The sequence below is a fragment of the Nothoprocta perdicaria genome, unplaced genomic scaffold, assembly GCF_003342845.1.
Source record: "Nothoprocta perdicaria isolate Ctin4 unplaced genomic scaffold, notPer1 scaffold_1, whole genome shotgun sequence".
Lineage (NCBI taxonomy): Eukaryota > Metazoa > Chordata > Aves > Tinamiformes > Tinamidae > Nothoprocta > Nothoprocta perdicaria.
This window is the reverse complement of record NW_020454093.1, coordinates 10,425,001-10,439,486: the sequence shown is the minus strand read 5'-3', so window position 1 is coordinate 10,439,486 and position 14,486 is coordinate 10,425,001. Positions and strand designations below refer to the sequence as shown.

The window sequence follows — 14,486 nt, the reverse complement described above, 5'->3', positions numbered from 1 at the left end:
CCTGGATAATTGATGTAGGATGAAATCCAGACATCAGTGTTTGGCCTATTTTGTCAGGCCGCTACTGGAGAGGTGCAYGATAGTACTAAGGGTGAAATCCAGAGCAATCCCCATATTGAAGGGAGAGGGAATGGGAGCATTCATCACCACCCAAGAGCAGTATTTTCTTAACAATGAGCTGGCAGAAGTGCTCTGCACAACACTGAGGGTGCCCCTCTACCTCCCCTTCCTGTTGCACAGCAGAATTATTCATTCCATTCATGCCAAAAGACCACACTGGAGCTAGGATTTTCCTCTGCTTTAAAAGCTCTCTCACTTAGAAGCCTGCAAGTGAAGCTTTTGCCCCCAGATGTGCCTGCTTCAATGCAGAAAAAAAGGAATTATCTGAGAATGTATGTGTCAGGGAGGAGACATAATTCATGAATGTATGGGGATGTATTTTGTCAAAAGACAGTATGTTCTAACAAATTCTTTTCAGTGTGATGATAACTGCTTATAGCCTTTGAGGTTTTCTTTCCTTTGGTATGAGATGATGACATGTTAAATCTTCTGTAAAGTGGTATATAAGCTCCTATGCACTGTAATTTTTTCCTACAAAGGTACATTAATTGCACATTAACTTCTATGGTACTTAGCTGAGTCTCTAAGTATTCTTGGAGTACTGTAAAGTACTTTAAGTACTCTAAGTACTCTGAGAGTACTTAACTTTCAGTCAAATTTTATAAAAAGCAYGAGTTCTATAAAAGTGCTGTAAGGAAAAACTGTACCAATTAATGCAAYGTGATCTGTGATGCTGACTGTCCAACAAACTATCTCACAAGGCCATGACAGCCCACAAGAAACTGCACAGCATTGGGCCTTTCCCACCTCTCGCTAGTCTCTCTGAAGCCCCACTGGGTGCACGTCCAGGAGTTGCAATCTACCCCTGCTTGGGCTGCTCCTTAATGTAATAGATGCCCTGTTGAAGATACAAACCTGGGGATTTCCTATCTGTTTTATCAAAAACTGATATTAAAATGACTTTTCCATCTGTCTTTTGCAGAGCGATGGGACTGAAGTCTCCTGTCAAACCGGCACAGCTCAATCTACAGTAATTTGCCAAATCAGTTATCCTGTTTTCCGAACAGGACAACAGGTACAGCTAGCATGTCTAAATAAGCTTTATATTCTACCTCCCACACCACCACCTGCGTTCACTGCTGGTGAGGATTTCTTAGATTTAGCTGTGGTTGAATTCCCTTTGGTTTTCAGAGACATTAAAAGAACCGAACTAAGGGATGAACTTTAGTGATCTTTACCAGAATAAGGGGAAAATGCTTATGAAAAACACTCTCCAGGGACCTGAACTGAAATGCAGTCAAGCTCCTACTGCTCACTGAGCCTGGAGCTCTGTCCCTTTCCTGCTCTGTGAATGTAATTGCTGCAAGGAAATACACCTGTCCTGAGAGGACAGGGGTGGCCCGCACAGCCCTAGCATGGATCGTATATCCTTTTTGTCATATACAGCATAAATCTCATGATATCCATGGTCTTAGGGAACTTAATCTCTTATTCCTCTTGGGCAGAACAGAAACAGACTTCCAGCCTCTAACCTAATCAACTGGAGCAATAAGAAACTTGCCAAAAAGTAACAAAAAGATGATGTTCTGCAGAGGAAAAGAAAGCAAAACCAAAACACCTAATTAGATATGAAACGTTAGTTTGTTCTAATTAGATAATTTTAATGTCACTGGTGAAAGTGGACCTGTTGGAATGAATACAAGAATGAAAACAAAGCATGTGTCAATGTTAGTGTTTAAAAGYAGATAGTTCAAAGCACCCTGAACACCTTTTGTTGCAGCTTGCAGATGGTTTCACACTTAAAATAGTTAATGTTTATGTATCTGCTAATTTGCAGGTAAAAGTGAGAACAAAACAACTCTGTAGTAATAGAGATTATTGTAATAGTACACAGAAATGAGTAGAGAATTCAGTTTTGCAGGAAATTTCCMGGTGTTTGCACATATAATTATGTTTCTATTTGTAAGTACTTTGCATGTTCTAAAACTCACTTATTGTTTATTCCCTGTCTTTCTTCTGTAGGTTTCTTTTGATATTAGTTTTGATTTTAACCTGAAAAATCTTCAGAATGTGGCAACTCTCAGTTTTCGTGCATTAAGGTAACCTATGTTACTATATGAAAGCAAATTGGTTATTAATGTTGTAATTTATATCGAATGATTTTTAACATATGTTAAAAATTAAATATGTTTTGATGAACAGTGAAAGTAAGGAAGAACAAGACTTGGACAACGAGGTCCATTTATCAATTCCATTGCGGTATGATGCAGAAATCCACTTCACAAGGTATGCTAAATAATGAAAAAGACATTTTTATAAGGTATTTAAATATAGTTAGAGCCTCTGAAAAATCTGAACAGCCTCTGAAAAATAATGCCTTTTTGTTTGTTTGTTTGATTGACTGGCTTTTTTTTTAATTGTCATAAGAAATTCCCTTTTCATCAGCACCAGGAGAAACTTATGCTCTTCCAATACATTTCTTCTTACCTGTAAAGAATAATAAAATGTGTATGAAGCAATTATTGATCCACATGTATAATTGCTACAGGGGATCAACTGCTGACCTGAATGTAGGCTACAACAACAACAAAAACCATTAATTGTGGTTTTAATAATATAATTAATATATACTTTATTAATATATGTTATAAATGGGTCTCTAGGCCAAAATGTACTGAATTTAAATCAAATCTGAAGCTAAGTTRAGCTAAAAAGAACAAACTTTCTCACTCTTCCTTCAACCTCTGGTTCTCACTTATTCGTTTGCCTTCTGGCATCATCCTTTTCTCAACGCCTTGCATGTTTTGACTAACTTGTTGCCCAAGAGGTCCATTATGCCCAAGAGGGGCATTTTGTAAGGAGACAGGGAGGGAAGAGACGGACAGAAATCCCTATCAGACTGACCTGCATTTCATGCCCTGGAAATCTCTTCAGCCCTTGAACTTTCCCAGTCACTTGGGATGTATTGGAGGAGTAATCAGTCTGTTACTATTCCAAAYGAGTAATTTCAGTTTAGCTAAATTAGAACTGAAACAAAAATACACTGGTTTGACTCTCAAATAACATATGGTGTTTTCAGTTTAATCAAAGAAAAGATTTGTTTATCCTTCCARATTGCTGAATTTCTGGGATAAACAATATGTAGTTAGATTTCATGCACTTGGTCACCAACTGTTGGTGAAGAAATGCCAAAGCATTCCAAAATTTATAAATCGAAACTGGTAGAAGATAAACAGCAATTATTCAAAGATTAACAGAAATGGAAGCATAATTGTTGGAGGTAAAAAGAAGAAGCTTCTTAAAAATGAACGAGTTTGGGAAATGAATATTCAAAGGCTAGCATAACCACAGGAAACTTTAGGCTGTATGCAGTGACCTGCATTGGAATGTGGACCCCAGTCTTGATGCTGAGTTCAATAACCTGCTTTGCAGCAGCTGTTCCAAAATATTCTGAGGCCCTGGATTCACATCGCCCAGGTGCACCAATTTTGGAGTGCTTTAACATTTTTCAGATTCTTTCAGTTGGACAAGTATATATTTGGGTCAGCAACACAAGTTCTTTCAATTCACTGAGAAAGTTGCATGAGGTTTAGAAGTAGTTCTGTTTGTTACYTAAGTTAGCAGTGACACTGTAGTAACTTAAGGTTAGTAGAGATACAGAGGTTTCTAGATGGCAGCTGTCACAGCAGCCTCCTAGGAAAACTAGATGATGCATATTTGAATCTGGAAATCTAATTAGCTAAGAAATGCCAATATAAGCTCGCTGCTTCAGAAAAGGCCAGACAGGGAGTCTGTAAAAGAGTTACTCAAAGGAAAACAACATTTAGAATTCAGATGCATCTCCTGCAGTACAAGAAAATGGAATTTCGTACACAAGGCCTGAAGGAACCACTTCAGTCACAAAAGGACCTGGATTCTGGAATTGACTCAGTTTAAAAGAACTAAGGGGAATACATAGTAAGCCAAAGTACAATTGAAAATGGTTATCTAGGATCATTTTTGCTTGGCCTTGTCCTCCACTTAGGAAATATCTTTTGGAAGATAAAGAACTCACCTTCTCATGGTTCCTTCTTGAGGCTGATAATTTAGCCAAAAGGCAACTTTTTAAAAGATAAATGATAAAGATAAAAGATAAACTATGTTTTCATCCTAAAGGAAGAGTCTCCCTAAAAAGAGACTCTTCCAGTGTAAGTTCCCAGGWGAAAAGTTGGGAGTCAGTTTTGTCGATGACTTCTGCAGGGACAAGGAAGCTGGTGATGCATCCAGGTAGGACTGGAAATTTGAGCAGTGAAAAGTGTTTCAAATAGCTCTTCTGGGAGTTCTCGTAAGGAGGCCCTTTCTGTCTTTTCCCATGGGAGAAAACATGGAGAACTGAAAAGGATCCCAGATGCAGTGTAGAGGAATATGGATTGATCAGGAATAGCGCTGCAAGAGRGAATGTGTTGACTTGCAGTGGTATRCRTGGATGTTGCCCGGATTAAGCGGGGAGGGATAAAKAAGAGGGATTTGTGCTTTGTGCTACCAGAAGCCCTAATGTACTGGAGTCGTGRCTGTCCACGCTCCTCATTCACTTGCTCCCCAGTTTGTTTTTTTGGCTGCTTAAATTAGCCTAGGATAAMAAGCAGAAGCAGTTTCGGGCTGGCACCCCAGGAGCCGCTCACAAGAAGCAATATGGATGTGCTGTGCACACAGGCACTCGTGTTGTGTCTGAGCAATGTCCTGCTGGCTGTGCCYCCGCCAGCATCCACAGACCCTCCTGCTGCATCCTTCCACTATGCACCCTCAGCTGCATGCCATGGTGGCTTGCAACAGCCTTCACATTACTTAGGAAATTGTGAGCAGAAGAAAGCATCAACAAGACACAAAGCAGCCTAGAGGACAGAGGGGGCCACGTGCTGTGCACCACGCACCCAGCCAGGCTGCCGTGTGTGTTTCAGCACCCACGCACCGCAGGAACTAGCCAKTCCTTATGCCCAGGGTTGCCCCACAGCTCTTGGTGGGGAGGAGAGCAGAGCCAGCAGCCTGCAGTACCATCCCGAGGCACGGAGCGGAGCAGGAGGCYGCGCCGAGCCCCAGCCCGTGCACCGTGCTTCTTAACCAGCTATATAAAACTCAGAAAGCTTTACAAGTGATTTTTTTCCTGTTGATTGTGTTTCTGACCTCTGTTTATAAGCRCCTTATAGCAAAGCAAAATGTATCCAGTTGCATATGTTTTCTCAGCAGCTGCCAAGCTGAAATGTGTTGTTTTACGGTTGTTAACTAGGCTTGCCAACATCAACTTCTATGAAGTGTACTCTGATCGTAGCATTCCTTCCACTGTGAATAATTTTGGAGAAATTGGCCCCGCGTTCAACTTTTCAGTTAAGGTCAGTAGAAGTTTCTGGTTTGAGTTTGAGAAGCTGCATTACCTCCTCCTGGTAGCAAAAGCAATTAAAAAAAACATCCGGATTTCACTGTCTTTTTCTGATGCTTTATGAGGGAGCCAAACAGCTGAGCAGCTCAGGAATAGACACTCACAGCCTTTACGAGCTTAAGGATGAAATTTGTACTTCCTGCCCGTGAGTGGGGTTGGGGAGGGATTGGCCYTGCACTGGTTATATCTTTATGGCGTGGTTAATGCTTAACTTGAGGCCAGCTAAACACAGTGTGTATTTGTCTTCTGCTAACTTGATATATAAAAATAAATCTTCTCAGGCTTAGCCTTTGAAATTTGAAGTTTGGCTAAGAGTTGAATGCTCAAACTAGAGGGAAGAACTAGGCTGAATGCAGCCTTTATTATATAACCCATAAAAATGTTGGTTCCAAAACAATAGGGGGAAGGGGGAGGAGGAGGATTTTAATTAGGCCCCTTTTAAATTTGATGTAGATGGTATGCTAAATGACTAAATAATAGGCTTTTTGGCTATGACAGAATATTTGGTTTTCAAAAAAGTGTTTCATGCAATTAATAAGAGCTTGGTAAGGAAATAGGCTGGGAGCTGAAACAATATACTGTAATTTTTGCTGTAGTATTGCTATAATGTAATTGCTACTTCAGTAAGTGTACTAATACAAAAAAGATTGTTGCAAAAGAATCCAATTCTTTCTTATTCATCCTGGAGTTAAGATTTTCTTGCTCACCAAAACAGTTCTTGCTTATGTGAGAATAACTATCTCAATTAATCATGAATTATTTGCTTTCCAGGTAACAACAGGAAGTATTCCAGTAAAAAGGGCATCTGTAAAACTCCATCTCCCAGAACGTACTAGCAAAGACAACCCACTGATGTATATAACTGCAGTCAGCACAGATCAGGTGAAGAACTTAGAGCATAAACTGCTGTGTTTTGTGAGGCACCATATACATCAGCTATTTCCTTCCTTCTCTTTCTGTTTCACAAAGGGAAGGGGGAGGATGATCAAGACAGCAGTACACTCTGCTGTCTCTAGGATTGGCAGAAGTATCTTTCCAGTCCATAGCTGACTTCTCATATGACCCTGGAACTCTTCACCTAGGTCCTTTTCCAAGTTGTTAGGAAGAGCAGTATAGTACAAATGAAGTTTTTAGATTAGGACAAAACTCTCCTAGGATGCTAGGATAAACAAATTATCATAAGAGCAGTTTAATTTTGTAATTCTGCCCTAAAACACATTCARTTTCTTATTTTCCAAAAGTATCCGGTATATATTGTATATACAATTGTATATATACAATATATTATACAATATATTGTATAATTCACAATCTAGACCCCATCAGTCAGCACTGACTGTCAATGGCTGATTGCAAAAATATATATTACTATGATGAGATCTGTAAATGCTTGTGTATGATGTTACCTAATTTAATTCCTGCTATCTTTTATAGACCAGAGGTGTCAGGTGTCAAGCTCAGGTAAATCCACTGCAAATAGGAAAAAGACCTTATTCTCCATCTTTCAAGAAAGAGAACTTCAGAGCTTCCAAAGAACTGGTGAGTAGGGATGAGCACCATAGTGCAATGGGACGAGGGCACAGGTCTGATCCCTATGAGCTSATTGCTGTGCCCGTGGGACGTGCTGTGGAGGTGATGGTGCCTTCACTAACTCCACATGAGTGGAGCCTGTGTAATTTTCCAAACACACTGCATCTGCCACAGGGGGGAGGAGAAGTGCTTGTTCACCACTTGCAAATRCTTCATATGCACACAAAGGCCAGGGTAATATACCTGGTTATTAAAGGAAAATTTGTTAAGGATGTAGTTTTTAATGCATACTTCTTCACTGTTTTTACTGGAAGAATTGCAAGAATGCCAAGTGCAGCACCATCACGTGCAGCCTGGAAGACCTTGTGTTGAAGGGGGAGTATTTTGTGAATGTGTCCACCAGAATCTGGAATGGAACCTTTGCTGCTGTGAGTATCAGCTCTATTTTCATGAACGGCCCAATATCCAAATATTTCATAGTGTCTGACACTTACTAAACGTGGGTAAAGAAATCTTCCAAATATAAGATCATCTTTTGCTTTATTGTGTCTTTAATCTAAAAGTAAAATAAAYAGTAAGTCTGCATAACAGATCTGATAACCTCTAGTCCAGGACAAAACCTAAGAAAATGCTGGGATAATTCTTCATAGTTGGGGGAGAAARAATCCTTGCTGTGACCCTTGAACTCATTCAAGGAATCAAAAATGAATATTTCCACAAAACTCAATGTGGCACAGCAGTACAGTCTAGTCATAGTGCAAAAATAATGTTGCTTTTAGGTTTTGAACTTCACAGCTTATCCAGTGATCATATCAAAAGCATGCTAGTCTTGCCAGTTACATTTGTTAGACAAGGTGTGGAAATTATTATTATTGATTTTGTTGTTATTGATTTTGTTGTTTTTATTAAACTTGGTGTCAAGGAAAGAGTCCTTGCTTTAAGAGCATCCTGTAGGATATGTAAAAATGTCCTTCAATAATATCTCGACTGTCATTTTAAATCGCCATGTGACCTCCAGGATGTAATTCGTCATGACTTACCAGACTTTTGAAATGAGCCCATGTTTGCGCCTCAGCTAGGCAACCGACCAAACTGTCTTAGAGCCCTGGGGTTGTCTAGAGCGTCAGGAACATGACGCAGTCTTGGTAGCCTGTCTGCCAAATCCTACGACTAGGTACTGACATTTAGCAGCGGGGTTGTTGTCAAGTTCTGCTTTTAAAAAGGAAAAGGTCAGTTTGATAGTGTAATATACTTACGCTAGTGTCTGAAGGAAAGCATCTGCCTGTCTCTAAAGTATGTAGGTTTCAAAAGGATTGGATCAAGAATGSTGGAAAAGTGCTGACAGGTACACAGAAGTGAGAGGTCTGAATAAAAGGCTGCTACTTTTGCAAGAAACTGACTGGAAATATTTTGTTTATTGCTGGGAGGTGGGAAGATTACATGTCGGTTTTCTACTTACCTCCCATTTCCTTAGTTGCTGCTTAATTGTCAATGTTTAGTACAAACAACATTGCAGGCACCCAACCTTACAGGCAATTAGCTGCTTTACTTAATGGCAATCAGTTTTTCTCCAAGAGGAGAAGAGCAGGCATGCTGGTGCTTGCAAACCAAAGCTAAGGAAGAGGTGTTTAGGAATTAATCAGGTGCTTGGAACAGCAGCTAGGGGAGTCTCCAGCAGCCCGGGACAGGATGGGTGCAGAGACGGCCCCAGCATGGGCGCACAGCTGGGCGCTGCCTGCCTGGTCAGTGGCTGCTCTGGTTAAGGCAGCTCGTGTTCCCCCTGTCAAGGGGCCTGTGCCTTGCCCTGCCAGTGCTGCAGGCTTGTTAGAACCAGCTGCAAGGAGAGCACAGCATCACAGAGTGGGTGAGCTTGAAGGGACCTCCAGAGATCACCTAGGCCAACAGCCCTGCTCAGGCAGGGACACTCCCTGAGGTGATGCAGGAGGTGAAAGGACAGAGCGCCGCTGCCTCTGCTGCTCTTCGTTCTGCTGGCAGCACTGCTCACATCCCAGTCCTGCAGTATCCCAGGAAAGGGGCCTCTCCCAGGGGCCGCAGTGCGYGGGAATGTTGGCAGCGCCAGCCCGGCTCTGCTCGCTGCTTCGGACAGGGCTGCAGGGGAAGCGGGGTCCGGCACGCAGGCCCCCTCTCGGTGGGAACGGCCTTAGGCTTTTTTCCTTCTTTTTTTTTAACTTGACGGAGTGATGTCAGAATTGAAGCAGTGGAGAGGAACCGACAGTGATAGGAAAATTAAATGGGGAAAAATGGAGTAGCGTTGCATAGAGGTGAGGGAAGGAAAGCAGGGAAAGAATATCCAGATCCCACTTCCTTCAAGCGTCAGGCTGTTCCTGCCCTTCTCACTGGGCTTTGTCTTTTTTTCCTCTTCCCCCCTCTTCCCATCTTTTCAAAGTTAACAGCTTTGAAAGCTTTGAAATAGCTATAAAAATGCATATATCATCAAATTCTTCTGTTTTACCTCGACAATATGATGAATAAGCAGAGACAGTTCCTAGGTTTCATCACTAATAAATAAAAATAGCAGAATTCTTCCGGATACATTTTTGTTTTTATAGAAACGTTAGCGCAAGATAAAGAAAAATAATTTTAGTATTCTCAGTGCGGCAATTTTTTCCTACTTCTGAAGGCTTCATTTCAATTTGGGGGGATATTTATATTCTGGTTGATTAGCACTTTGATAAAGCTTTACAGGTGTGTTTTTTTTTTTTTCTTTTCCGCTTCTTTTGCAGTCAACTTTCCAGACACTACAGCTCTCAGCAGAGGCAGAAATTGATACGCATAACCCTACGTTATTTGTAATTGGAGAGAATAGCTTAACTGTAAGTGATGGATAAACAGACATTTAACTTCTCTACCTTTTAGTGCATTAAAATGATGTCTCTGAAACGTCTCTGAAATGCATATAGCAAACTACGTGCTGATAATATTCAAATATGTTGAACTGAAGTGTCCTTTAGCTATATACATCCCCTTTAAGAAAGCAAAATRTTTTTATCTATGCTTTGTGTATACAATAGCAATCAGCTGAATTTTAATCTACATATCTCAGATTGTCTTACTATGAATAAAACTCAATTGAAATCTTCTGAAATTCACTTTAGCTTCCTGTTCTTAAAAAAACAAATAAATAAAAATCGAGACTTCTTTCTGCAAAAGAATTAATTGTCCTAGATAAATGAGCTCTGGGAACTATTTTAGCAAATCTGATTTATAGCTCTACTTGTGGAAGTGTATTTGGTTTGATAGTTGTAAACAGATATTTGGCACAGCTCACCAGCAAATGTACTTAATCTCATTTGTAAAACATTGTGGAGTATTTCTGAATACAGAATGACAGTAATGCGGACAGTATGGTGGGTGGACCATATGGAACAGGTAATCTCAGGAAAAGTCACTAACACACCACCCTGATGGTTTGGAATCCTTCTCCCCAGCATTCCACCCACTAAAATACAAACTAAGCAGCACTGAAAAATAATTTTCTGCTAYAGTGCTATTGTAATTTAAAAAAATCCTTGTTCTCTTATGTATCTACAGAGTAACACTTTTCAATTTGCAATAATGAGTTTAGATAATAAAATTATAATCAAGAACTTTGATGAGCAAGCTGCAAGTTAGCAAGGAAGTCAAGAGCAAGGAAAGGTAGCATAGCCCTGTCATAGGTAATGGAAAACTCAGTGAAATACGTACCAGGAAAATTACTGATTAACTTATCTCAAAATAGAAATAAGGCTGTAATTCAGTATTATTTTTATTATTACTTTCTCATGTATCGGTTTCTGTAAAGAATCTGTGAATAGCCCATTTGTACTCAGGGAAATCTCCAGTTCCTGAAGACTTAAAGGGAATATATTTGAAGTTCTGAAAATAATGCCATGATTTTGCAGAATAACAGAATAACAGTATTGGGAAGCGTGCTCAGGGCCCTGAGCCTCATGACATTATTTCTACAGGAGATGGAAATTCTTTATACACCATTCAAAAATTCTGAGTAATTCTACAAGCCTTTAGGTGGCTCACAAAACATCTATTACTGCACAATATTGCATAGTTGTAACCGTGGTAGTGTCAAATTTTATAGTACTAGCAGTTTTGTTAGGGATTTCAGGAGAACCAGAGCTGTATCTTTCAAATAACTGATGAAATTGTCAGTTAAAAAGTAAAAAGTAATTCTTCAACTGGCCATCTGCAGCTGGGACACTTAGAGCTCTGAGACAAGCAGCCCCGAAAGATGTCTGAGCAAGATATATTTTGAAGAGGTCTACACACTTGATCTTCTCTTAGAGAGAATGTTACTAGGCAAGCTGCACACACATATGAAATTGCTTCTTCTAATTTGGATGAGCTGGGCTGCARTGTAGCCAAATGAACTGATATCATCGATGTGGAGAAGCTGCTTAGATATTTTTGCGTAAGAGCCTTCAGATTTTTTTCCAAGTTGTAAGGCCTGCCAGCTGGAGGACAGTATGTTAACCTGCTATAATCATCATTATGGCCAGTTTACTAGAAAATACACAAAGCCTGCCCCTGTGAAATGAATACACATGGCCACACCTAGCACAACATTAGAGCCTTCCAGCAGAAATGACTTAAATCACTGAGATGTCAGTTGAGCACAAGTTTCCCAGAAAGCTTGAGATTAAATTACACCAGACAAATGCACTGAGCAAGCAACCCTGACAAAGTAAAACGACATGYCTCCTTTTATCATGTTTCAGGAAGGGAAAAAAAAAATCTTCATGCTGAATGAATGTTATTCCACGATTAAATCCAAAGATTTGTCAGTTCATAAATATTAGGTAAATATCTTCTTTAGCAGCTATGCTACATGTAACTATATAGTTGGTAATACCCAATGCAAAGAGATAGAAAACTAATTTCCAAGTACTGTATATACTGTTATGAGAGCTCTCTGGTATTGACTTTATTCCTTCTGACCAGCAGGAAGCATAAGTGTGTTAGAAATATTTCTGTCTGAATCATACATCTTGCTGCAAAATCATGCAGTCATCTCAAGAGAACACACATTAACATGAAGGACAGGGAGAACCTTACAAGTTGCTAGTGCCTTTCCAAGCTGATCAGGAGAGCAGGCAAAAGAGAGAGAGGATCTCCAGTGAGAAAGACAGAAATGTCTGCAGCCACTATGAATGCACAAGAGTGTGGACTCTGTAACTAGGTTGCCCTGTCACAGCTGGCCACCACAGATATCAGACTCCACCAGCAGCCAGTGGGCACAGTTCTTCTCTAGCTGACGTAGAGGAAACCTGTTTTGAGCAGATGGTGGATCTGCATGATCCTKTTCCCAGTGTATGTTCAAGCATATCCAGCTTTTCCAGTGACGGAAAAGTCTATGCAGTATGGTGACACCAAAAGAATTCCTTTTACTGAAGAAGCAGAAAACTGATGGGAAGTTCCTGCTTCTCTACCAGTGTATGGCCAGCAGTGATGAGGGAGCCTAGTCCTTAAAAGGGATTCCAGTGTGCCACAGAGATGCAAACTGGTACCAGGGGACACTAGTGTAAGGGGCTGCAACTGCCTGGGGTGTCAAAGGCGCTTTTTTTTTTCCTGGCATACGTACAGCCCAGCGAACYTTGAAGTAAAGGATTTGCCTTACAAAGAAAAACCTTTTGACATTGTTAATGTTAACCCATAACATGCATATCTGTTTGCTTTCAGATCCCAATTACAATAATGAAGCCGGATGAGAAGGCTGAGATACCAGTTGGTGTTGTGATTGGCAGTATATTGGCTGGACTCTTCTTGCTGTTAGCATTGATTGCTGTTTTATGGAAAGTAAGTATGTGTTTATATTCCTGCAAAGAAAAGCAGAAAATAACGTTTCATCATAAATGCGCTTGGGCTTTTTTCTTTGGAATCTTTCTCTAGTGCTGGAAAAAACTGCCCATGCAGTTTGGCAGTAAGAGTAATACTGCAGTGGTCCTGCATGCTGGAGCTAGCATGTACGTGTATTTTAAAAAATTTAGAGAGAAAAGCTACTAAGTGGCCATAGATATTGGCACACAAAGGTGTTAATTGACTTGCCAGTGGCTCAAAACAAGGACAGTGGCATTTCTGACATCAACAACCGCCCAGCTGGACTCCAGGCGCTCCCGTGATACTCCTGGCAGGCAAGGCAGGGGAGTAGGAATCACCGAGGGAGACCAAGGAGACAGAGGATATGCACTGAACAGAGAACGGAGAAAGCCTATAGAGCTATATGTGGTGTACAAAGAGCAACTAGTTTAAGGGCAGGGAAAAATGTGTCTTTGTGCCAGGGCAYTGGTGTTTAAACAGCTCCATGGCATGCCAAGACACCCTGGAGAGGTCTTCAGGCTCCTGTATTTTAGCAGAGAGGCAACAGCATTGTCTTGGTATTTGTTATTAAATATATAAACTGGTATTTGGTTATGCCAGGCAGTTTATGTCCCACCTCTTTTCACTTTTTAGTTAAGAAAGTGCAACAAATTAAACACTACATGTGAGTACATACATACAGATTTGCATTTTCTACCACTATAACATTAGCTCAATTGAGAAATGTAGCTGYAAATGACTAAATAAATGGTTCTTGTTAATATCCTATTTTAGCAATTATACTAAGGGAGAGCTAGTTTTAATGATACATGTTATTTTAAATCTTCCTACAGCTTGGCTTCTTCAAGAGACAGTATGAAAAAATGACCCAGGATATAGAAGATATGGATGAAATTACAGAACTCACAAAGGACAAGGACTGAAGATACAGTGATGGGGATACAGAGAGGACATCTGAGCCACTAACAGTAGTGTGATCCAATCAGTTCTTCAGCTGGAGTGCCTTAAAGTTTAATAACATTTAAACATTTTTAATGAAAGTGTCTTTTTTATAGATGGAAATATTTTACAAATTCTACTCTATTGTAAGAGTAACTGCAGGACAGTTTTTTTTTTTTTTTTTCCACAAATGATTTATAGTGCTTTTTCTTGTATATTTTTGCCTTTCAAACAAACTTAGCCCTTTAGAACTGGCAGGTCCGGAGTTTACAGTAACATATTGTGCCAGCAACCCTTCTCCTGACCCACTGCAGATTGAAACAGAGCAATTTATTTCAGATTATTGTGGGGCAGCATCAGTTCATAATTCAGTTGACAAGTACCATATGTGTAAAGGACATTTTCTATTAACTTCATGATGAATGTGCGGTGAATACTGTTTCCAGCCTGGGAGAAGAAAATTCAATATATCATTGMCTAGCTCCATCCTTATTGTTTTAGAGAAATGATTTGCACCAGCAAACCTTTGTCTTAACTAATCTATAAACTACAAAATGGAAACTGCACATCAAGATGTCTATCCATGCGTTACAGGACAACTGGATGGGCGTTATGGCTCCAAAGGATCACATATTCCTTGCACTAAGGTCACAATTAAATCACAGGTATACCGTTTTTGGAAAATATTGTYAGGTAAATATATAACTGCCTT

At 40.1% G+C, this 14,486-nt stretch overlaps 1 protein-coding gene across 1 annotated transcript in view; it reads left to right on the top strand.

Moving 5' to 3' along the window:
* ITGA2 (integrin subunit alpha 2) overlaps positions 1 to 13,829 on the top strand; it is a 60,642-nt gene extending 46,813 nt beyond the window's left edge. The window contains exons 21-30 of the mRNA XM_026037538.1: positions 1,043 to 1,135; positions 2,083 to 2,159; positions 2,263 to 2,346; positions 5,324 to 5,426; positions 6,245 to 6,355; positions 6,908 to 7,012; positions 7,318 to 7,431; positions 9,748 to 9,837; positions 12,698 to 12,814; positions 13,669 to 13,829. Coding sequence (XP_025893323.1) covers positions 1,043 to 1,135; positions 2,083 to 2,159; positions 2,263 to 2,346; positions 5,324 to 5,426; positions 6,245 to 6,355; positions 6,908 to 7,012; positions 7,318 to 7,431; positions 9,748 to 9,837; positions 12,698 to 12,814; positions 13,669 to 13,758 — 984 coding nt within the window. The 3' untranslated portion in view covers positions 13,759 to 13,829. The remainder of the gene's footprint in view (positions 1 to 1,042; positions 1,136 to 2,082; positions 2,160 to 2,262; positions 2,347 to 5,323; positions 5,427 to 6,244; positions 6,356 to 6,907; positions 7,013 to 7,317; positions 7,432 to 9,747; positions 9,838 to 12,697; positions 12,815 to 13,668) is intronic.
* The last annotated feature ends 657 nt before the right edge of the window (positions 13,830 to 14,486 follow it).